Raw genomic sequence first — 24,544 nt, forward strand, 5'->3', positions numbered from 1 at the left:
TTGTGAGTTTTTGACTACATAAAATGTGAAGTTAAAATATTCGTATGGATTGGCAGTGGAATTGCGTTTGTTGCAAAACATTGTTATTAAACTGACTTTTTTTACACATCATTAATTAAGTAGGTTAACATATAAAAGTAATAGTTGCGAAAATATGGTAATGTAACAATAAGTGAAAATCATCATTTATCAACATTTCTGAAGTATGAGTTTTTGGCTAACTTGCGTTGTAAAATTGGTCTTACTCTTTTTCTCCTAACGATTGAGGACTGGATTAAAACATTTTGGAGAAACGTTTTGAGCTATTAATAGAATCATTCATAAACATATTTACATATCTTAAAGATTTTTATCTCCCACCTGTTCTATTAATATTTAAAGCTTTTGTGTAAAATTGGGTTTATTTAGGACTTTTATTTTGAAGGCGCATTCTCATTCCCAATATGGTCATATCTCGCAATCCCAAATGACCTATACGGTCCTAAAGTTTAAACTTTACAGCTTAATTACAAGTGCACATGTAATATTAATGTTTTGCACACCGAGCCTTTAGGGAAATGTATGATATGCATTTGGTGCGTCAAGAGTTTCATTCATATCATGTGACAGTTACACAGTTAAACAGTTACTCCAAGAGAGCCCGAGACCTTTGTCACAATGTCACAACTGAACCACACGTTTCTGAAAGCACACCAGTTGCTATTAAAAACATATCCGGTCAGAAGCAATGCTGTACAATTCTCAGAACAAAATTATCTTTTTTATTTTCATAGTGCTGCTTCAGTTGTTGCCCAGAACTGCTGGTAAGTACTTTAAGCAGAAATGCATTTTTCAAATATAACATTTATGTATATATATTTGTACATATATATATATATATTTTATTGAAGACACATGCTATTCTCTTTAAGAATTTAATATGTGCTTTTTCATTCAGCGCAGTGTTCGCAGCGTTGCGGTCAGAAGTTGAATATATGCTCCTGTCACACAACATGTGAATCCTTAAAGGATTGCTGCGCAGATTATAAACAATTTTGTCTTGACATTACGCCCTACTCTGGATCCCTGCTTGGAGGAGCTGACTTTGAAATTCTCAACGTTACATTTGAGCAAAACATTAACCTGACTTGTAGGTAAGTGTGCCAGAAATCTGTTTATTTTCCCACACAAACCATGCTGCTCAACCGCAGGGACAATTTAAGTTACAAGGTTAAACAGTTACGAAATATTTTGTGTTAGTTGTTTTTTTGTTAAACAAACTTATGTTCGTAGAATATTTTAATATTTTGTTGTCACTATTAATAGATCACAATGTATACAACAATCCCTGACCAATGCTTAGCCTAACTAATCTAAAACAAAAATATTAAAATTTCGCGGTTCTCTTTCATTTGTTAGCCTCTTAGATCAAAATCGTCTGCTAAATTAATAACAATTGTACAATGATAATGTATAACACAGATTTGATGTGCGCACAAATGTAAAAAATAAAATATAATGCAGATAAGCACATAAAACAGACAACCAAATAGCCACGTGTCACATTTTAATTTCTTTTGCTATTGTTTTAATTTTTACTTTCAATTGTTTTCAAGTATTATCATGATTATGCATTGTGCACATGTTTAAAGAGTTACTTGTGTAAGTAATTGTTATTACATAATATGTCTATGATCTATAGAACAACAATGTTATTTTATAATGGGCTACAACAGGATATATGAAGTTTGTGCTAGAATACATGGTTTAAATGCTGTATGTTGTTCTGATGTTGAGGACATTTTTACTGAAGGTTCTTTTAAAACATTACAAATGGTTGATTTCAAAGCTTTAAAGTTTTTAAAGCTTCATTGTAAAGTTCATGTACAACATGGCCTTGGTGAATGCCACAAAATAAGATAAAAGGAAAGTCTTTTCACCAAACTGTTCTGTTAAATAAACAACATGTTTTTATCACAGGTTTAAGTCTGATATTTTGACTGAGGGCTATGTTGATGTGAACGGCATGGGTCATTGCATCTCTCCTATGCTGTATGAGTCGGGCTGGATCCCTTTTGAAGTTTCCACCGATGGAGTTAGCTATGATAGATCAGGGAGGTGGATGTCAGGTGAGGTACAGACACCACTGAACCTACAAAGTTTTTTTTCACATTTAACAAGATCTGCAGGCGTCAGTACAAGCTATTGCAATAACATCAAATAAAACATGACCATATTTACTTTCTAAATTCACATTCCTTATTGTAAATGATATACAGTGAAGAGATTGTACATTGAACACCATTTGTTGTTCTCTTATATTCTTGGATTCTTTTGATTAGTTCATCACAGTAAGCTGAGCCCTTTTCACAAGATCATACTAGGCAATGCAACGCAATGGCAATACTATGGCACCCCTAATGTGGGCGGAGATTTAAAGATGATATGGATACCATCTCTAATAAAAGCAAAGACCGTGAACGTCGAACTCTGGGGTTACAATGAGACTGGTGAGTAAAACTTTAATCTTTTTAAATAATGAACGCGAGTAGTTTATAATTTGGTGCATTAAAGCGGCCGTGCGACGGTGTTTCATGCATTCTGACTTCTTCACAATGTTAAACGTGCTGTCTTCTCATGCTTAAATGGGTCATTTGACGCGGCTAAAAGAAATATAATTGTTTGCTTTAGATATAATGCAATGTGTATACATAATTTAAGGTTAAAAAAACGCTGTATTTTCCACACGCCGTGCATGTTTGTATCTGTTCTTTGCTCCGCATCCCTATAAAACGCGCTGATATTTTACAAAGCTCATCGCTCTAAAAAGCGAGGTGTGCTACGATGGCGTAGTGATTGGTCGAACACTGCACGGAAATGTAACGCCTCTTACCATATTTGCAACATCAGGTTCCAAAGCATACGTACTGACAGGTGCGCCCACCTTACTTACGTACATACGTAGATTCGCCGGGGTGTGGTTACAAGAGGCGGTTCAGTTTAAAGAAAGTTTTTTTCGAACATATAAAACTAAGGTCAAGCAAAAGAAAGACGGTCTGCCTTAAAGCTAATCATTTATTTGCATACGTGTTTGGGTGTCACTTAATCTATAATAATTATATTTAAACAGATTATTATTTTCGGACAGTAGATTGATTTCCCCAGCCCCAAATTCTTGTTACTGTAATGTTCCTATATAAATCATTTCCTAAGGGATTTCATTTGATACCATTTATTATTTGTATTTTTTATTTATTCTTATTTTACTTCATTTCTTTTACAAACATAAAACTGTAGTTTTGTGGTGACTGGATATGTTTTCCAGAGATTCATCCAGTCCCTTTATTGTTAGTTAAATACGTTGAGTGTATTTACAGTCTATTTACATCTATTTAAAGTTCAAACACAAAAAAATATCACAAAGATAATCTTTCAATCATTATGATAACAGGAGCGGCGTATTCCAGTAACTGGGAAGCAGAATGGAAGTATCTGTACACCGTGGGCAGAGATGTGCCCAACAATGGAGTCTTCAGTTTTACCCCACAGCCCGCAGAAAAGCCCTACTCGCTCTGGGACCTGGGCAGCATGCGGGTCAACCCTACCACCAAACCAGATGGAGCCCGGTAAGAACAATTATATGTAGTTTTATCAATGATGTAAAATTGCAAGACTTTTTATGTAGTCAGATTATTTGTATGTTTATTATTGGTGGAGGCAACCGTGTGAGATCTCCCTATGGCATGTTGTTTTTGTTTACAGGGATGTGAATGCCTTGTGGACTGGTGCGTATGCGGTCGCCTGGCATTTAGAGGAGGCCTTTAGGAAGGACTCGGCAGGCTGGGCTCTGGAGAAATGTCTCATTTGGGACCAAGAGGAGAAAGCGATGCCCAGCTTCCAGACTGAGATCACCGACTGTCCCTGCACGCTGGCTCAGGCTCGTGCGGACACCGGGAGATTCCATGTGAGTGAAGAATTTTTCACATTCAGATCTTGACTATTTGCAACAAATTGTGAATGTTAAATATTAGATTCAACAGTAATGTATTTGACAAATTAAATTCAGGAAGTATATTACATTAGACCAATTAGGTTAAATAATTTGTAAACCTAGATAAATATAATTATACAAATAAATATAAATATAAAAGACCTTCGATACAATAGTATCTTAAACTGAGGTTTGTTGATCTTACAGGTGGATTACGGCTGTGATATTGAGGCTGGCAGTTTATGCACTTATCACCCAGGTGCCATCCACTGTGTCAGAGCCATACAGGGCAGGTATGATAACGTTTTTAATGTCTGAAGCTAATATCTGCATAGGAGGATGGCTGGAGGATGGCTTATGACACCATTAGTAGTACATCAGTTCTTGTTATATTTATTGTTTTGGAGACTTGAATTATGAAACACTGTTTTTTATATCTATTTAAAATTTACTATAATACTATCTTTATAATATTCTCTATTTTTATTCTGACCCCTTGACATCACAAGTGTTGCTAGTATTGTTCATAAATAGTTTTATTAGAATTTTTTATTCCTGTATACCTTTTTTGATCTTGTAAAGTTACACCAGAACAATTACACAATAATACGTCATGTTCAGTTTTATGTTTGGCCACTATACTTTATTGCCATGTAGGACATTGCCTGTTATCTGAAAACGGTCAATAATATCTGATTCATCAGCCTGGGCAATGTATCATTCTGTCACTTATTTAAAGATTATTTTTAGCTGTATGTGGATGAAAAACACAGATCAGTCTCAGTATTAGCGTATCCAAAATATAACATTTAATAGATATTACAAAAGATTGCCTACAGTATGTGTAATTAGTAAGTGTAAAATAAAAAGTAATTTGTGAATGAATTATTAAAACCAAGGTCATGGTTTTAAAATCCAGGTTATTACTTTATAGAAAAGTGTCTGAGAAAGGAAGGATTGTAAAGTCTTATTTGCTATGATGTTTGCTGAGACTGACCCATCATCTGTCCTTTTGCAGTCCTCAATATGGAGCCGGTCAGCAGTGTTGCTATGACAGCACTGGAGCTCAGGTGCTCACAGGGGACTCTATTGGAGGCAGCACCCCAGATCGAGGGCATGATTGGGGGTCGCCACCATACAAAAAACCTCCTAGGGTTCCAGGATTCTCACACTGGAAGTATGATGTCATCAGTTTCTACTACTGCTGCCTGTGGTCAAAAAACTGCGAGTATTACTTCACACACCGACCGTCTAGTGACTGCAGAACATATCGTCCTCCAAGAGCGGGTAACGAAAATACTTACATTTGCTTTATTTATACACTATAAAACTACCTGTCACAATATAAAAATAGGTTTTACAGTATGCATGATGAAAGTTCTCAAAGATACACACCGTAACATTTGTCAAAAGTCAAAGCACATAAAACAGAAATGTAAGCAGTAAGGAGACAGTTTTAAACACTGACTTTATGTCCTTCAATATATATTTTTTCATCTAGCTGCTGTTCTCGGTGACCCGCACTTTGTGACATTCGACGGTATTACTTTCACCTTCAATGGGAAAGGAGAGTACCATCTGGTTCATTCCTCAACCTATCAGCTGTCTGTGCAAGGAAGGGCCGAGCCAATGAAATCAGAGAGTGGTGAGTCGGTGAAACTTTCAGATATTTACGATGCATTGTATCTCAGACATCTTCAAGTTTGTTCTGTACTTTCAGGTTCTGTCACTAATGCAACACGGCTTTGTTCTGTGGCCATGAGGGAGAAAGACTCTGATGTCATCGAGGTGCGGCTCGGAGACAAAGCAGATGAGCTGCAGGTGTTAATGAACCAGCAGGTGCTAACGTTCTCTGAACAGAAATGGATGGACCTTAAAGGTAAGACCTGGATATGTTTAAAATAAAAATTGCTTTAATAAAAAGAAACTAAAAGTGTTGTCTATATATTTTTGTAGTACACCTGCAAATTCCTGATCTGTATTACAGTCTTTTGTGTTCTGTCTTCTTTTCTAGATGTTTTTGTTTTTTCCCCCAAACCCTCTAATGTGACGGTGATGTTTCCGTCTGGGACTGGGGTTGAGGTCAGAGCAAGTGCAGGGGTCATGACCCTTACTGTTCTACTGCCCCTTGACTTTCAGAACCACACACAAGGGCTTCTCGGTACAATGAACAATGACCCTGAGGATGATTTTACGTCCAGTAATGGTGGAATGATCCCACTCAACAGCAGTGCTAATGACATATTTACAAATAGTGCTAGCTGTGAGTAACACTTGACTTCACTTACGTATCACTGTACTTTCACTTCACTTTTACCTCGATCCAATCCACTGCATATTAAAGTTTTTAGCGCAGAAATTGATGATGGAGTCACTCGACAAATACAGATCAGGAGCGGACACAACAGCACAGCTGGTGTCAATGGGGTTCCAGAGCAGTTTCAAAACCTCAATTCAATTTTGGTTCACATTGGTTCCGAAACATCTGCGACCACAAAATAATACACAAGAGAACATTTAAGCCAATCCTTTAGAGTGCTGTGTTAAATTCCACAAGGCTTTAGAAATTTAATAAACATGATGCATCAATCAAGAGGAAACATTAGGTCATCTCCAAATTGCATTGCCTCTTTCATAACATCCAATGTGTTTTTCTCACCAGGGGCTGTTACGAATGAAACTTCACTATTTACTTACGACTCAACCCACCTCCTGGACGAATATTATTATTCCCCAAAGCACGATCCATCTTTCATCCCCGTATTTTCTGTTGACGAAGACCCCGAGGACCCCCTGCTGGAGCCGACGCTGCAGATGTGTTCAGGGGAGGGGGCAGAGCTCTGTAAATATGATGCGCTAATCACACGCAGCCTGGAACAAGGCAACGCAACGCTGCTATCCTTCTGGAGTCATATGTCCATCAAGACTGCTCTGCAATCTGGTGAGTGTATTCACCAGAAAACAGTTGATAAAGTGGTCCAGAAAATAACCATCAAACAGGGTCCTGTACTTAAAAAACGAGAAGAATCGTTTACATGCTTTTTTTTAAAGTACAGTAACCGTTTAATATAAGGTTGTATTTGTTAACTTTAGGAAATGCATTAGCTATCATACACTAACAATGAGCAATATCATTTTTTCAGTATTTATTAAGCCTTGTTAATGATAGTGAATGGCAATACAGTTATTCATGTTGAATTAGCTAATGTTAACATTGATAATGTTTGATTTTAAACATGTATTAGTAAATGCTGAAACTAACATGAACTAAGATTAATAAATGCTGTAAGAATATTGTTAATTGTTAGTTCATGTTAGCAAATGCATTAGCTAATTGTTAACTAATACAACCTTTTTGTAAAGTGTTACCAAAAACTCCCAAAACATGCTTAGATTTATGCATTTTTAAAAATGTCCAGTAAGACAAGAACTTAAATTAAGACATATTACAAGTCTTAAAATAAGAAAGCATCTGAACATAAAACAAATGGCACACTTTAGCATCATTTTAAAAGTGTTAGTTATTTGCACTATTTATATTTATACAATTTTATATTATATATATCCACATAATCTTCAATAAAGGCGTTTTGTGGTTACTGTACATGAAAGCATATACTAAAGCAATAGTTAGCAATTCCAGCATTGTAAATGTGACTTTTGCAGTTAAAACTCTTGAAACTTGAAATAAACTCTCAAAGAAACTATTATTTTGCTACCAATATACTAAATAATATATTGTATATAATAGTATATAAAGTGCACTAAATAGAAGCAATAATACCCAACAATGGACCATGAAGATTGTGATAGTTCTTGACCATGGAAAATCATGCTTTAAAAATAAAAATGCTTTAAAAACGAACAGAGACCATACGTAAGTATTTAAACAATCAAATACAGAATCTTATTTTTTTCATGGTAAGGTTGCATGTGCATGTTATTGCCCAGCAGCTTTGTGCAGACGCGCCCACATGTCTTATCAAATGTTCTGCTTTATGTCTTATGATAAAGATGAACTTCAACACTGTAGTGTCTTCACAAAATCAGATGTGTTGATGAACTTTAAACATCATCACATGCTTATTAAATCTCAACAGTGTTATAAATTTGATCTTTGACTTTTGCATATTACAGAAGCGTAATTTTTTATATGATTATCTTATCAGTTATTAAAAGCTATTTGTGATATGGTGTTATAATAGGAGGTATTTGTTCTTCTGCAATGGTCTTTTTTATCTCAGTGCAATCCTGTGGTTGGTTACCACCACCCTACCATGGCCAGAAGGAAGGAACCTTGTACCTAGAAGGAGCAACGGTCACATTCTCATGTCATGATGGATACAGTCTCTACGGATCTCAGGAACGCACCTGCGACGGGGATGGAAAATGGTCCGGACAGGAGACGAGCTGTGTGGCTGGTGGGTTAAGCAAGGTTTTACACCTGAATAAAGTAAAATATGAATCGTTTCAGCAGATTGTTAAGTGCTGTCATGCATTTAATACATTTAATGTACTGTATGACATCACAGCTTGTGGGAGGGGCTTCATCTCCAGTGGTCCCATTGTGTTCAAAGCAATAAGTAGCCGTTCTGAAATGATTGTATACAAACCGCCACTAGGTGGCAGTGTTTGCCCTTTCAAAATTTACATCTTTGTGTGGTCATTCTTTAAAGGCCATTAAGATTAAAGCACAGTTTTTTACTTTTTCATGTTTATTCCATGAAGTTAATATTAGCTGATCCAACCAACTTAGCCAAACAGACTCCGGTCATTTTTTGATGTCTCAGGCATCCATAAACATTTTCAGTGAGATAGCCATGAACATCTCCCATCAGTCAGACAGGCATTCACACATAAAACCCACCGATCCTTCAATCAGACAGACAGACATCACAAAAACTGGAATGCCTGCAGACTTATTACAGACATACCTGGATGTGCTTAAGTTTGTTAAATCTTGACCTCTCGGTCTCAGAGCAGAACCACACACTTCCTCTCGATATAGATCTACAGGATGGATCTGTTTAGAATCTGATTTGGATCCTCTCCCTCAAACACACGGATGACTTCTCTGCTCCACAGCTGTTGAGAATTCCTCCCCCGCAGATTCGCTGCCCTTTAAGGGTTAAGTTTGGTAACCGGAGAGCCAAAACAAAAACAGTGTGCTTTATAAAAGCCTGTGAGCCAAATATTCTTCCACTGAAATAAATAAATCATTGAAAACACGCTATCTGTGGATGATTTGTAAAGAAATAGTCCAGTAGTTGGTGTTCAGCCAGTGTAATTTGTCAAATTTGATAATAATCTGCTTGCCTTTTATTGGTAAAAGCTATTGCAAATGTAATAGATTTAATTCGCAAAGTAATGCATGTAAATTGCATGCTTAGTTGTGCAATAGAGTTAGTGGATTCTATGAGGTTTGTACACATCCTTTCCCCCCTCATTTCAAGAAAGCAAATATACAGTGTATTCTTATGCTGCTTAAATGCACAGAATAGTCACAAAAGGACTTCAATATTTAAGATCAATTTATATAATAAGATTTATATGGGTTTTATATATGCAGAACTTTCCCAGATCAAGTTATAACACATTATTTTTGTTACACAATAATCAAAACATTGTAGGACAACCTGTACATTTAAAAAATATTTATAGAACCTGCATTAAGTTAAGTTAACTAAACTATGTTAAGTGGACCAAACCCAATGTGTTTTCTGTTTTACTGATCCACTGTTTAAAGTATTTTGTTGTCTCATTGGCAGTTTATGTACAGATTGTTGATGTTTTGAAACACTAGACAACATTTTCTACCAAGGAGTGTCTCTCTATCTAAATATATCTCCTCTCTTGTCTTTATCTCCCTACTCATCTGTGTCTTTGTTCCTACCTGTCTCTCCCTCCTGCACCTGTCTGTCTCCCACATTTCTTCCCTTTGATCTCTCTCTCCTCATCCTGTCTTTCTCACCCTCTCACCTGTCTCTCTCACCAGCCGTCTCACCCCATTTATCTCAGTCTCCCATTCCTGTCTCTCTCTCCCATGCTTGTTATTCTTCCCCACCTTTCTGTCTCTCTCTAATCATCTCACTCTTAAATACCTGTATACACATCTCTCTCCGTCCCAACTATCTGCCCCCCCATTTAACTCCCACTCCTTTACCTCCCCCCCACCTGTCTGTCCTCCCCCCATTTCACTCCCTCTCCCATACCTGTCTCTCTCCTCATTTTTCTCACTCTCCCATACCTGTCTCTCCCCATCTTTTTTTATATCCCTCACCTGACTCTCTTTTGACATCTGTTTCTCTTCCCCAACCTGTGTCTCTGTACCCACTTAACTCCTCCATACCTGTCTCTCCCCCCACCTGTCTGTCTCTCCCCACTTATCTCAGTCTCCTATACCTGTCTCTTCCCACTTATCTCAGTCTCCTTTAGCTGTATTTCTCCAGTTATCTCACTCTTCAATACCTGCCTCTCCATCTGTCTGTCTCTCCCCACTTATCTCAGTCTCCTATACCTGTCTCTCCCCACTTATCTCAGTCTCCTATACCTGTCTCTCCCCACTTATCTCAGTCTCCTATACCCATCTCTCTCCATCTATCTCAACCATCCATACCTGTCTCTCTCCCATATCTGTCTGTCTTTCCTCAGTTATCTCAGTCTCCTATACCTGTCTCTCCACACTTATCTAACTCTTCCATACCTGTCTCTCTCCCCCATCTGTCTGTCTCTCCCCACTTATCTCAGTCTCCTATACCTGTCTCTCCCCACTTATCTCAGTCTCCTTTACCTGTATTTCTCCAGTTATCTCACTCTTCAATATCTGTCTCTCCATCTGTCTGTCTCTCCCCACTTATCTCAGTCTCCTATACCTGTCTCTCCCCACTTATCTCAGTCTCCTATACCTGTCTCTCCCCACTTATCTCAGTCTCCTATACCCATCTCTCTCCACTTATCTCACCCTTCCATACCTGTCTCTCTCCCATATCTGTCTGTCTTTCCTCACTTATCTCAGTCTCCTATACCTGTCTCTCCCCACTTATCTAACTCTTCCATACCTGTCTCTCTCCCCCATCTGTCTGTCTCTCCCCACTTATCTCAGTCTCCTATACCTGTCTCTCCCCACTTATCTAACTCTTCCATACCTGTCTCTCTCCCCCATCTGTCTGTCTCTCCCCACTTATCTCAGTCTCCTATACCTGACTCCTTTTTGAATTTTGAGAATTCTACATTTATGATAAGAATGTCAATAAGGAGTCAGGCAGATCTGCTATAGTTTAGATTGAAGGTCATTCTAAGCACACATACATCTCATTTGTTCTTACTGTGTGGTATAGCGTTATCTTTTACTCATGCGACGTGACACTTGAGTGTGTCTTTAGACATCTTTGTTCTGAAGGTTGGCCTTTCTCAGACTGCCTGATCTTTAGAGCTCTCATGTAGTGTCTTTATGAGTAAGGAGCCTGTGGCTCTTCCTTTACTTCAACCGATAGTCCCTCTAAACCTTGTTTACTCCCATGTGCCAAGATAATGTCTCAATTACCTGTCTCCCTCTTATCTGTCTCTCTACTTTCCCTCTATCTCTCTTTCTCGCCATCTCTGTTTCTTCCTCAACTCCTTTTTTCTTTTGTTTTGGTTACTGGCTGATAAAGGTTGACATTCTAGCCAACATCCCTGTCAAGCGTGTCGGCGACAGTGAGATCAAAGGGCTGCTCAGCCCTTTAATTGACTTCCCATTATGATGCTCTGAACCCCCAGCAAATAACCCTCAACGGTTAGTTATTTGCATCCATTCCGGCACAGTTCACATCCAGAGGAGGAAAAGCAAGGAAAGTGAGGGTGAAATGAAGGAAAGGGAGAGAAAGGTGCAGGTAACGAGGAGGAAAATCATGTGGTCTGGGGAGATAACATCACTGTGTGTCGTGGCGATCAAAATGTTGTATTACTAACAAAAAGTAAAGAAAACTAAGCTACACTCTTAACTACTAATACAATGCTTTAATTTTAGTATTTCAGATGGACTCAAGATTTTTGTTCACATTGAGGAATTTTGCACTGATCCACTGGCTAAGTTATTCAGACACCAGTTTGAGAAATCCATTTGGAAGGTTAGTAGAAGTGATGTTCCAGTAAAAAAGATATTCATGGGGTCACTTAGTTATGAGCATACCAATGAGACATTCACAGGCTCGAGAGGATGCGGAGAGAGGAGAGAGGGAAAAACAAATGACGGACACAGGCGATGGTGGAAATGAGACGTGACAGTCGAGCGCAGCGGCTGTGAGGGGCAGAATGTGACAAAGAGTGAAACCGATGGTGCCAGTTTAGTTATGCTCTTTTTTCCGTTCCCAAGGCAACAGGTCATCAGCATCAGTCAGCGGTCGCCCGCAACCCTTTTGCATGGCTAGAAAAGTACAACAAGTACAAATACAAACTACGACATCAGAAATCCCTTAATCCATTGAGATGCTTTTGAAATTGTGCTGTATGTGATGTGTATTACATTCATCGAAAAACCATGTGTGTATCTTTTAGCATGATTTTGATAATCAGTTCTCATCTCTGCTGATGGAACATTGAATGAAATGCACCTGGATGAAATATTCGCAAATATACGAGCGTCGGTCGTCCTGCTTTTCTGACTTGGCCTATTGGACTTATTGGCCAAAGGAGGCTTGTGTTTGTAATAGAGAACACATTTCATTTGCATTTAAGTTTCCGTTGATTTTGTAACATAATTTAGCAACAGATAGTAGGCTTGCCTTGATGAAATGCAAAGAAGGCTTGTTTAGTGCATGCTGAGGGTCAGAGCCTTTAGGGATGAATTTGTAAATCACTTTAAATAAAGGCTTGATCTAAAATATTGGATGTAAACGTAATGCAAATGGTGTGTAATTTTGTTTGCTGAAAGAGCACTGGTCAAATGTTTTATTTCAGCTTGGGGCACAATGAATAGACAATTTTCTTATGATATGAACAATTTGATGTTTTCCTTTGTTCAGGATGTATCCCCATGTGTGTGTAACAATTACCACGTTCACATTTATTGAGATAATTTTAATACTCGTATAATTAAAATATTAATTTATTAATTCCACATCACTCCAAGGTTATTCACTTAATACAATATAACATTGTACTAAAATCCATGATGAAAAGGGTCAGTTTAACGAACTTACATCTTTTGCTAATTCACATTTATATTCCACGATACTTCATTATTAGTTAGCTCTGTTGTTTGCTTTTTTTTACAGATAATACTCTGGCCATTGTGTTGGGCAGTGTTGGTGCCGTGTTGGCGGTGGTTATAATGGTGATAGCAATCGTTGTTTACACAAAGCAACAAAAGAGGTGAGTCTAAATGTCTTTCTTTAGAAAATTTCGATAATAAACTACATTTAAACTATATTTAAACTATTTAATAAGGGCTGCATGATTAAACATATTTTAATCTTGATAATGATGTATGTTTTCCACGGTTAAGTGAGCATAATCGTTGTGATATTAAAGATGGGGAATATCTTGAATACCAATACAGTAACATTGCATACGTTGTAAAAGAGAGATACAGCCGTATGATTATTTCTGGAAAAAGACGAGCTGCTGGAGGCAGGCAGGGGAGATGGAACTACAGCATGAGCACACAATACATCATCGCTTTATGCCTTCGTTTTGTTTTCATTATGCACATACGCGGCGATTGCCAATAAGACACAGACATATGACTTAGTTTGACTTAATGCGTGCAGTTCATGTCCGGCATGTTTTAGCGCTGGGACTGCACCATCTATCCGTTTCAAACGATCTCCAAATCCAGCGTTATATAACATCCATCACTGAAATGCTGTGAACAAACAAACACACCTCAACTTCTCTTACTATTGCAAGAGTAACAAGCTGCAGCTTCAGGTCCACAGCGCAGCAAATCTTGACGCAGAGCAGCCAATCTTAATAAGCGGGTCTTCCTATTACTCGTCGGTTGGCGCATGGGCGGGCTATTTCTTTCGCTTTGCTGTGGGCATGCTTTTCTGGGAGAATTGCCCAATTAAAGAAATTGGATCCCTGTTAAGAAGTGAGAAGCGAGCATGTTTAACAGTGTAACGAAGTCAGAATATATGAAATAGCATGTTACCCCATCTTTAATCCAAGCACAATTCCCGATAAGGTCAGAAAATAATCACAAAGCTTGTTTCTTTTAAACTATCACTTCACAGGAAATAAAAAAGCAGGAAAAAAATATTTTTTCACTGCATTTCTACTATTTTTATACCTTTTTTTCAAAACCCAAAGACAAACATGAAGAGTAACCAATAGTTATGATTTATATAAAAAAAAACAAGAAATCAAAATAGTAGTAGTTTTATTGCGTAGCTCACAAAATATTTTGTTGTGTGTTTGTTGTTTGTGTGTTGTGATGATTGATTGCGTAGTTTGAAATACAGTGTTGAAGAAGTTCAATGGCAGCAGATTATAACATTTTCATTGGCTGTAAAGTATGGGCCTAATAAACATGCTGAAAAGTTCTGAACTGACAAATAATCATGTTTATTATTCGTTATTAAAATGTTGAACAAAATTACTGTGATTATCATTTTACCCATGATCATGCAGCCTAAGTTTAATAGAATTATACTTTAAATGATCGTTATATTAGTGTCATTATATAATGGTATTTAACAGTTTTTAAAGAAAATGCCAGGTCATACTAGTACTGTCTCAATAAAAGATTTTCACTAAACGATAATCGTGACCAAAATACCTATATATATATATATATATATATATATATATATATATATATATATAGCAATATCTATTGAAATGCTTTTTAAATAAATAAATACTATAAGTCTAAGTTAGCTTTATTTTGTATTATTTCAGTTTTTAAGTAAATTAATCTCCTACATAGGGAGACAGAGAGAGATTGTTTGTAACCATCCGCATGTTAAACCTAACCTCACGCACCATCGTATATGTAAGGTCACAAACCGTTTCAAGCAAACAACAATTGTTTTTGATTATTGCTGATTATTTGCTGTAAAACTGCCAAAGAAAAACAATCCTAACCTGTATCTGCATAGCGAAATCCCAGATGAGGTTTATATATATATTGATGTCAAAGATTCGTATGAATGAAAAGTGCTCGTAAATGGCTTTTTCAATAGTACTCTCACTTGATATGAATGGAGGCTTGGACCCAGAAACAGTTTTCCATACGTCGTGATTTAACAAGAGGATATCAGGTTTTGATTAAAATAGCCAAAAGAATTCACAATGTAGCCACAATAACTATTACAATTATTTTGTAATACAAGTTATTTTTAATAAATAAATAGTCATCTGAATTTCAGGTTTTTTGTCTTAGTTATAGTTACAATGGTTTGTAAAAATTGTGGCTCTCTGAGGAAAATCTGAAATGTATTAATAATTTAATTTACCAATAATTTACTGTTTTATCATATGTGCATGATAACCACAATATCAATAATAATTTGAATTGTTCAATAATAGTTTTTAACAAGATTTTTAGACATTTTAGTTTAAATATGTATTATATTAGTTTCATTATCCATTGGTTTGTAGACAAAAGTTTTTTAAGAAAATGCATACTGGACATAAAAACATAAAAACATTTCCGTCATATGTGAGTTTTGTGGTGTCTCTTTACTGTAATTTAGGGTACGATATCAAGCACATATTTCATGTCGTAATTTGTCTGAACCTTACTATTGAGACGTCTACCTATCTCATATAAAGGCCTTATCTCGATATGTTGAAGGTTAAGTCGTAAAACTCACCTGTGCAGGAAGCGGTTATACATCTTCATGCCAGAACCCGTTGCAGACATATCAGAGAATTACAGTAGATATTAAAAATCTACAGTATAACATTTTCATCTTATTTCCTTAGATTTTCCTTACAATTTTTCATGTTCACAATATTTTGTCATACAGGTCATCTTAAACAAAGTCATGTTAGTCAAAAATATAAAAATGTTTCCATAATTATGAAAGAAATGTTAACCGTCACTTCCCCATCACTCTCTTTCCTCCGGTTGTTTAGCCTCTAGCATTCAGTTAGATCACGTCTAGAGTTTCAGCCATGGGGGGTAATATGTCTCACCTGCCCCTCATAAAAGCATCCCGCTTTTATCCTGTGGGGGAAGGTAATGTGAGTCAAAGGTGCACACCTGTAGTGAGAGACAGAGAGGCAGAAGCGCATGGGGACGTAGCGTTACAAATGCGCTGATAAAACTAAAAGGTGTGACGCTGTGCAGTCATAGACCCTTATATTTGTGGTGATGAAGGTAAGTATCAAAGCAGATTCAATCTCGCGCTGTCTGTCTCTCTGTACCTCGGGGTGTTTATGCTAAAGGTCTGTGACTAATGCTTGTTTATTTATCTTCATGTTGGTACTTTTCAGACAAGCTTTTAAATGCTGTTAATTCTTCACCTGAGATACACACTAGCTTGATTTTAATATCTACCAAGATAAGGCCTGGTCATACAAGAAGGCTGTCACAATATCAGCTTTTTACTACACGATTTTCGCTGATAACAGTGCTAGGCATTGTATTACTGTAAAATGTAATAAAGAAAGAAATCCGTCTTATATTTTGGATCAATGAATCCCATTTGAAGGTATAGTTCATCCAAAAAGAAAAATTCTATCATGAATTATTCACCCTCAAGTTGTTCCAAATCCGTATAAATGTATTTGTTTTGCTAATCGCAACAGAATATTTTTTGGAAGAATGTTCGTAATTTTCAGTTCCTGGACATCATTGAATACCAAAGTAGGAAATATTACAACGGTAGTCAAAAGTGCCCCAGAACTGTTTGCTTTCCAACATTTTTCAAAATTTCTTCTTTGTGTTCAAATAGTTTTTTTCTACTAGGGCAGTGAAAGATGTTCCAGAACTGTAAATTGCTAACATTCTTTCAAATATCTTTCTTTGTGTTCAACCGAACAACCAAAGTCTTGTGATATTTACAATCCAGTGTAGTGTCAAAAACGGACTAACCCAACCGTTGGGTTAAATTAACCCAGATTTTTTTGACCCACCAAGAGTTAAAACAACCCAGCATTTTAAATTAAAATAACCCTGCTCTGGGTATTGTTCAACCCAACAGCTGGGTTCAGCCCTTTTTGACCCAACACTGGGTTGAAAATAAGACAACATTTTTAGAGTGCACCATTATATTTCTACCCCTCTTTTCAAACATCCGACGATGCCATTTAAAGTATCTCTAAGCAGGCATCTGATCTTTCTGAACACGACAGAGCACATGCATATTAAAACTCTATGCATTCTAAAAACCCTATATGGTTTTATTCAATGCACACATTCATTCCGTCATTTTCATATTCTCTGTACATATTGGATACTTTTGCCTTCCAGCTATATGGTTTGGTCTTAGAGGAGAGATATCACAATTTATCCACTCAACTAAGTTCATACGGGTATATACTGTAATTGTGGGTGTATTTGTGTGTTAAGGTTCTAAACATTGTCCTACACATGTGTATCTGTGTCGGCATTAGTGTGTTTCTTTTGTTCCTTCTTTCATCTGCATGTAGGTGTGTGTCAGTGTGTCTAACATACTTTGCTGCCTCAGACAACCTGGTACTTTCCAGCGATTGGGTTTCCCAGCAAGTTTCAGCATGTCGCTCACCCTCCCGCTGCAAAGTCATTAACACTGACACACACACACATACACGCGTTGTTATGGTTCCTCATTCTGGCCCTATCACACATCAAAGTCAAAGCAGGGGCCCGCACAGGAGAGATGCTTATCAGTAAACACTTTTACCCACTTAACATTTTCTGTACGGTATAATTATAAAGGCTTATAGATTTATGCACGTTTATACACATTTAAAAAAAATCTCCATTTAAGTTCAGGTAAAATGTAATAATAGTTTTGCTACAAAAATATGCTTATTGTAAGCCTTTGTAAATATCAAATATACAAGGACCGTTTACCAGTTTCTGCTGTATTTTCATTCTTCATGTAAGCTTCTTAAAGATCCAGTGTATAAAATTTAGCGGCATCTAACGGCGAGTTTGTGATGTGCAACCAACGGCTCACTCCACCCCTCCCTTTTAAAGCACTACGGTGGCTCACACAACCCTAAGATGTCGTCACTTTTACTCTTCTTTGAGAAAGGAGATGACGTATTTAGGAACTTGCTCTTTAGAGGAGTTTGTCTGTTTAGTGCTACTGTAGAAACAACATGGCAAATTCCATGTAGGTGGACACGCAGTGTATGTAGATAGATATAGTTCATTCTATGGTAATAAAAACATAACGCTTCATTATATAAGGTCTTTATACACCCCTGAACACACAGTTTTGTGTATTATATTGCATTTCTGTCAATAGATCCTGAAAATATTAAGATTAGATTAGATTAGATTCAACTTTATTGTCATTACACATATACAAGTATAGTGTAACGAAATGTAGTTTAGGTCTAACCAGAAGTGCAATTAGCAAGTGCAGGATATACAGTGTGAATAAATACAGAATATTTTACAATGGGCATGTACTATGAAAATATCCGTATGTAATATGAACAGTATAAACAGAAGGCTATATACTGTGAACATTAATGTACAGGTAGTTATGAACGGATAACAATATAGACTATACAATAGTGCAGGTGACTTGAGTGTGCATTAGTTACAGACGTTAGCTATTAAAGTTACAGTGCAGTAGATGAGTTGATGCGGTTATTAAAGGTACGGTGCAGTACATGAGTTAATGCAGTTATTGAAGTTATACTGCAATACATGAGTAGATGCAGTTATACAGTTACAGTGCAGTAGATGAGTTAGTGCAGTTATTGAAGTTACAGTGCAGTAGATGCGTTGATGCGGATATTAAGTAACAAACAAATGAATACTAACGAATACTAACCCTAATATTAAGTCGCTACAAGGTCTTTTGGAGTTGAGAAAATTCTTGTATTGATTTTTGAATCAAAATGTTATATTACTCAACCAACTTTCAACTTTGAAATATTGTTTTTGGGACACAGTAACAATGCTAATGTAATACAGTTTCACAATAAGACCAAGAAAAACATTTAAACAGTCATTTTTTTTGTTGCATTTCTGCTTTCCTTTTCCAAATCCGTCAGTCAACTTCTTTTTTTTTGGAGGGGGGCAGCGTGTACCAGCCTTTGGTGCTTAATAAGAGACCGGTCCTGCTTCAGATGGTTCTCACAGGCTGGACTGCTGGGCGGTGATTTACACGGGCAAGAAAAAGATGATAGTCTCTAATGAGCACTTGGAATGCAAATATAGAAAAGCCTTTGGGGATGTTTCTGTAGATAATGGCGTGGACAGTTCCTCAGAGACAAGACATTCTGTACACCTGTGGGCAGCCAATGGGAGGAGACCTTTGAGTGCCATAGCGTGCAAACGTGCACGCTCATGCCGACCTGCAATTTTAATGATTGAAAGTCTGTTTAGAAATTCCCCATCTGTTTCTGATAATACTGATGTTTCTGCATATTAGTTATGATTTGTTTTTATTTCTTGTTTCAGAGAGGCAAAGAGACAACAGGACGACAAGGTGACCTATTACGCATCAAACCTGTGATGTCTACGAAATGCATTGGATGTTCATCTTTCGTACATTTTGTACATATGTTTTATTAGTCCTACTAGAATGGTCAAATTTTTAGTTTTATTTATACATATCATTTACAAATCCATATTAGACAATAATTCATCTTTATTCTAGATGCTAAACACTGACTGATTTGTCGTCTTGCAACCTGTGGGCTTCAGATTTGTGTCAAACACACATGGGAGATTTTACTTCCCTTCTAAAACTTCAAGGCACAATATGTCATAACAGTGTTACGATTTGTTCACTTGTGTACTTGCATGATCTCAAATAATGTTCCCAAACATGTTAATTTTTGTTTTAACCAGTGAACATGTCTTATTCGTTACATGTTGATGTCGCTTTTATTACCTTAGAAACAATAATTGTTCGAGTAGATTGATCACTTTGGTTCTGCTACCAACAAGCATGTAGTACTCTGTGTTCTTTTCAACACATTCAAATCCATTCTGCAGATGTTGTCTCGGTCTGCTTATGATGCAAGTTCCCTTAGAAGGTCGCTGCCTATGTAAACAGCAGCAGAATGCATGGCAGCGCATCAAGTTTTGAGCAATCCTTTTCGTTTTGCAGATCTTTATATTTCAATACTACTGACATTTTGTAAAATATATCTGTTGTATTATTCTATCTACATTAATAAATTCATTTAAATGACTCAATAAACTTTTAAACTGTGTTCATTGTCTTTATTTTTCAAAGAAGCTCACCACCAAAACATTGGTGTAGTAGAGGAAGTTGGCACTAGATCAGTGTACAAAGGCAAACGTCCACTAAAAACCTATCCATGTTCTGTTCACAGCTAGCCGCAGGTCCCCATGCGACGCTCACGCTGGAGTAACTTTTCCTTCGGAAAACAAAGGGAATTTGAAACAGGGTGTACGTATGGCCTCTGCCCTGATAACTCTGAGCGATAGATGGCCGTCAGAACTGTATGTGTGGCCCGAGCTCACCCCTATTAAAGTAATCTGGACAGAGTGTTGTGATTCAAACTATCACTTAATAGTTTCTAACTTGCAGATGTTCAACATACTTTGCCAAAATTGAAGTCGCTGAGGTTACATGAGAATAGCATGAGCGCCAAACTGATGTACTAATGTACACCTGGGATGCTTGTAAGTGCTATAAATTTAAATGTAAAACAACTGCTGTGGAGCTCGACATCATGGTGGTCTTTACAGATAAGGATCCAAGTTGCTTAATCATAATTTGCGCCTATTTCGAATCAGAGGAGATCGAGGGTTGGTCATACCCACGTGAATAAGTTCTTTGTGAAAGTGTCCTCACGTTTATTTAGCCCAATTAGTCTTAAGTGAAGTAAAATGCAGGTAAAACTCTCGGATTCGTTCCGACCTGTTTACCTTCAAAGGGAAATTTCTCATTATATTACCATTAAATGCTGTTGAACCGTGGGATTAAGCAGAGCTCAAGAGTTTTGCCTGTCTTGTCCATCACTTCTATGCAGGTCGACATGATCGTACAGCTCATGGCAATTTTTCTCAGTCATAATCTCTCAGCGGCTTCCTCGGGCCAGCAGAAAGCCAGCCAATTTAACACAGCTGGAAAAGTGGAATTCCCAGTGTCGGCTTGTTGGGGAACAGAGTGATGTGACTGAAGACAAATCCAATTCTGAAAAAGGGTTTCTGAAGTGTTAAACGTGGACGAGGATGAGGTCCAAAACCAGAGACCGAATTTAAAATCTGTTATTCCAAAGATAACTTTGAAACCTTTACCACTTGGAACTGATGGCAGTTCAAGTGTGACTTACCAAATACTGAGATATTCTGAATCAATACTCATTTTTCTTGGAAACATTTTACTTGAAGGGATCGTTGACCCAAACATGGAAATTCTGTCATAATATATTCACCCTCAGGTTATTCCAAAAACACTTACATTTTATTGTTCTTTTGGACATAGATAGATATTAGGAAGAATATTTGTAACAGAACAGTTCTAGTGCACTACTGACTATACAATATAGAAAAAATATTAAAAATGTCTTCTTTTGTGTCTAACAGAACAAAAAATGTAAAAAGGTTTGGAACAATTTAAGGGGAATGTATTCCTTTAAAGTATCATCCTTCTTTTATATTTTAGTGATTTTTTTTAAATCTGAAATGTTTTCACTAGCATTTTTCATATTTTGTACCCTACTGAATACTGGAAAGCTCCCGAAGGTCCTTCTAGATGTTATTGACTGAAACTATGAAGCACTGTTCCTTATGCTGCTTTTTTTGGACCAGATGTGGTTCCCTTTCTGTCGGTCTCTCGACGTTGTGTCGAGAACGACAGATGGGGTTCGCCCTTGAGAACCAATCAACTCTGACTACTATAGAAAAGGCCAATGAAATTTGGCGAATGCAATTTGCATGCCGGGCTCCGCCCCCGGAAATCCGGTATAAAAGGAGGCCGGCGTGCAGCATTCACTTACCTTTTGTTCTTCAGAGCCATCGCTCATGAGTACAACTCAGGATTCAATCCTCTACAACTACACGCTGGTGCTACGACGTGTTACAGCGGATCGTCCCTTCCTGCAGCGACCTTCCCCTGGGCGTCTCGGCGGTTCCGGAGGTGTTAGAGATTTTTTCTAAAAGTCCTTTTCAGGACTGACTGAGCATTCTCCAGCGCGGCATGTCCCGCTGTTCTCTTGGGTGCGGCACCCTCATCGAGGAGGGGGATGGACACGATCGCTGCATTAGGTGTCTGGGCGTCCAGCACACTGAAGCAGCGTTCGTTGACACATCTGCCTGCACTGCGGGCAGATTGTCATTCAGAAGTTGCGGTCACGGGTGGCTGTCTTCCTACGGGAACCAGCCACCATTTCGTCTGCTACCCGGGCTGTGACATCTGTGGCTACGGCCCCGATGACCACCCACGTTAGCAGCGTTAGTGATACGGGGAACTCTGCGAACGTAAACCCGCCAGCCAAGTGCTCACGGGCCGATCGCACCCCGATTCGCTCTTCTGAACGTTCCCCAACCGGCGGTGGCATACCGTCCGGATCCTCACGCACACACTCGGAAACGATGTGTGACGTAGATGAGATGTCGCTCGCAGCATCGGAGGGAGACTGGCATCCGACTCTGCCGAATCCAAACTCCACCCCCAGCGGTCGAGTTCAGGAGGAAGCAGAAGTGATGTCATCCGTGCTAACCCGGGGATGCGTGGTTCCCGAGGTCGGTGCGCGGTGCAAACCGCGCCCACCCCGGGTGCCATGTTTTTCCCGGAGGTGCATGAGGAGCTGTGTAAAACTTGGAACGCTCCACTCACGGACCGTTCCAGTGAAACCAGCTCCGGCTCCCTTACTTCCCTCGATGGTGAGGCAGCCAAGGACTGCGTCGAGATCCCCCGGGTGGAACGTCCGCCTGCGGTGCACCTGTGCCGCGGACGGCTACCACCTGGGGGGGGATCGACCACTCCTACCGTCCAAAGCACGTAAGACTTCGGCATCACTGGTGTCGAAAGCTTGCGATGTTGCGGGCCAGGCTGCCTCCTCTCTCTATGCCTTGGCCATCCTGCAGGTCCGCCAGGCCAGGGCGTTGAGAGGGCTCCACGAGGGTAAGGCCGACCCGGGTATAATGCAGGATCTCCGTGCCACCGCTGACAGCGCTCTACGGGCGACTAAGGCGGCGGCACGGGCCCTGGGTCGGACGATGTCCACGGTAGTGGTCCAGGAGAGACACCCCCGGCTATACCTTGTGCAGAAGAGTGACAGCAAGGAAGTCCGCTTTCTTGATGCACTCATCTCGCAGGGTGGGTTGTTGGTAACACCGTCGAGGACTGCGCTCAGCAGTTTTTTGACGGCGAAGCAGACAGTGGCAATTAACCACATTTTTTTTTCACGCCGCGACTCGGCCGCCTACAGGCCTCCGAGATCTCACGTGACGTCTGCTTCCCTGCAACCCAGGACCCTTTCGACATCGGCTCCGGTTCCTGTGCCCCCACAGGCGGCACCCCGGAAGCAGAGGTCGAGGGGGAAACCTCCACCCCGTCAGCAACCTCCTCGCGAGAAGGGACACTGACGGGAAGACCCCAGGGAGAACAACATCGGGCCCGAACCTTCACAGCCACGGCTCTGATCGGTCGGTACGGGACGACTCCTGCCTCGTCACCAAAGCCGGGCCCTTGTTAGGGCTTGGCGCCCACTTACTCACTGAGTTTTCTGTTCTCCCCGGGTTTACTTGCAGCCGATCGCACACTCCACTGGACTGTGCTCGGCGAACCGACCTCACACCCTGGCGAGGCGTGAGGTCGTACACATACGACAGCCGTCACCACTCTCAAACCGACAGTGCGTGCCGTTGTCCCGCCAGGCAGGTAAGCAGGCGGAGCAAAAACCTTCCCTCCGGGGACTCCCCGCGACATGGTTAGCTCCGCCAGCCGACGAACCACCCCCCGTGGGAATGATGAAGCAGACCGTCCCCTTGGTCACCCTGTCACAGTCCCTGGGAGCTCGAGAGCTGCCCACACTGTCTCGCTGGCTAATGAGGGCGGTCCGTCTTGGTTACTCGATCCAGTTCGCCAGAGACTCACCCAAGTTTCGGGGCATCATCTCTCCCTCTGTCAGAGGCAGGGACGCCTCCGTACTTCGGGTAGAGGTCACCACCCTTCTGGCAAAACAGGCATCGAGTTCGTCCCTCAAAACCAAGATGTTCAGTGGGTCACCACCCGCACTTCATCGTTCCCAAGAAAGACGGCGGGTTGCCCCCAAAGGCTGCGTACCCTGAACAGAGCACCTTCACAAGCTGCCATTCAGGGTGCTCACACAGAGGCGCGTCCTGACATCTATGAGGTGTCAGGATTGGTTCGTGGCAATCGACCTGAAGGACGCTTACTTTCATGTCTCGATCCTCCTCGACACCGGCCGTTCCCACGGTTCGCGTGCGAGAGGCGGGCATATCAGTACAGAGTCCTCCCTTTCGGTCTGTCCCTG

At 39.5% G+C, this 24,544-nt stretch overlaps 1 protein-coding gene across 2 annotated transcripts; it reads left to right on the top strand.

The window, feature by feature from the left end:
- The first annotated feature begins 666 nt into the window (after positions 1 to 666).
- susd2 (sushi domain containing 2) lies at positions 667 to 20,282 on the top strand. Of its 2 annotated transcripts, XM_056746944.1 has the most exons (15): positions 667 to 803; positions 938 to 1,133; positions 1,960 to 2,108; positions 2,322 to 2,489; positions 3,431 to 3,605; positions 3,742 to 3,943; positions 4,178 to 4,263; positions 4,989 to 5,257; positions 5,472 to 5,615; positions 5,691 to 5,849; positions 5,985 to 6,233; positions 6,633 to 6,911; positions 8,215 to 8,391; positions 13,225 to 13,321; positions 19,527 to 20,282. In XM_056746944.1, exons 1-15 carry the CDS (start codon positions 728 to 730, stop codon positions 19,579 to 19,581), a joined length of 2,481 nt encoding a protein of 826 aa, XP_056602922.1. In that variant the 5' UTR covers positions 667 to 727; the 3' UTR covers positions 19,582 to 20,282. The 2 variants fall into 2 exon arrangements, with proteins under 2 accessions (XP_056602922.1, XP_056602921.1); XM_056746943.1 differs by having other exon boundaries at positions 5,472 to 5,849.
- Positions 20,283 to 24,544: the final 4,262 nt, after the last annotated feature.

This window comes from Triplophysa dalaica, chromosome 4 (genome assembly GCF_015846415.1).
Source record: "Triplophysa dalaica isolate WHDGS20190420 chromosome 4, ASM1584641v1, whole genome shotgun sequence".
In the NCBI taxonomy this organism is placed as follows: domain Eukaryota; kingdom Metazoa; phylum Chordata; class Actinopteri; order Cypriniformes; family Nemacheilidae; genus Triplophysa; species Triplophysa dalaica.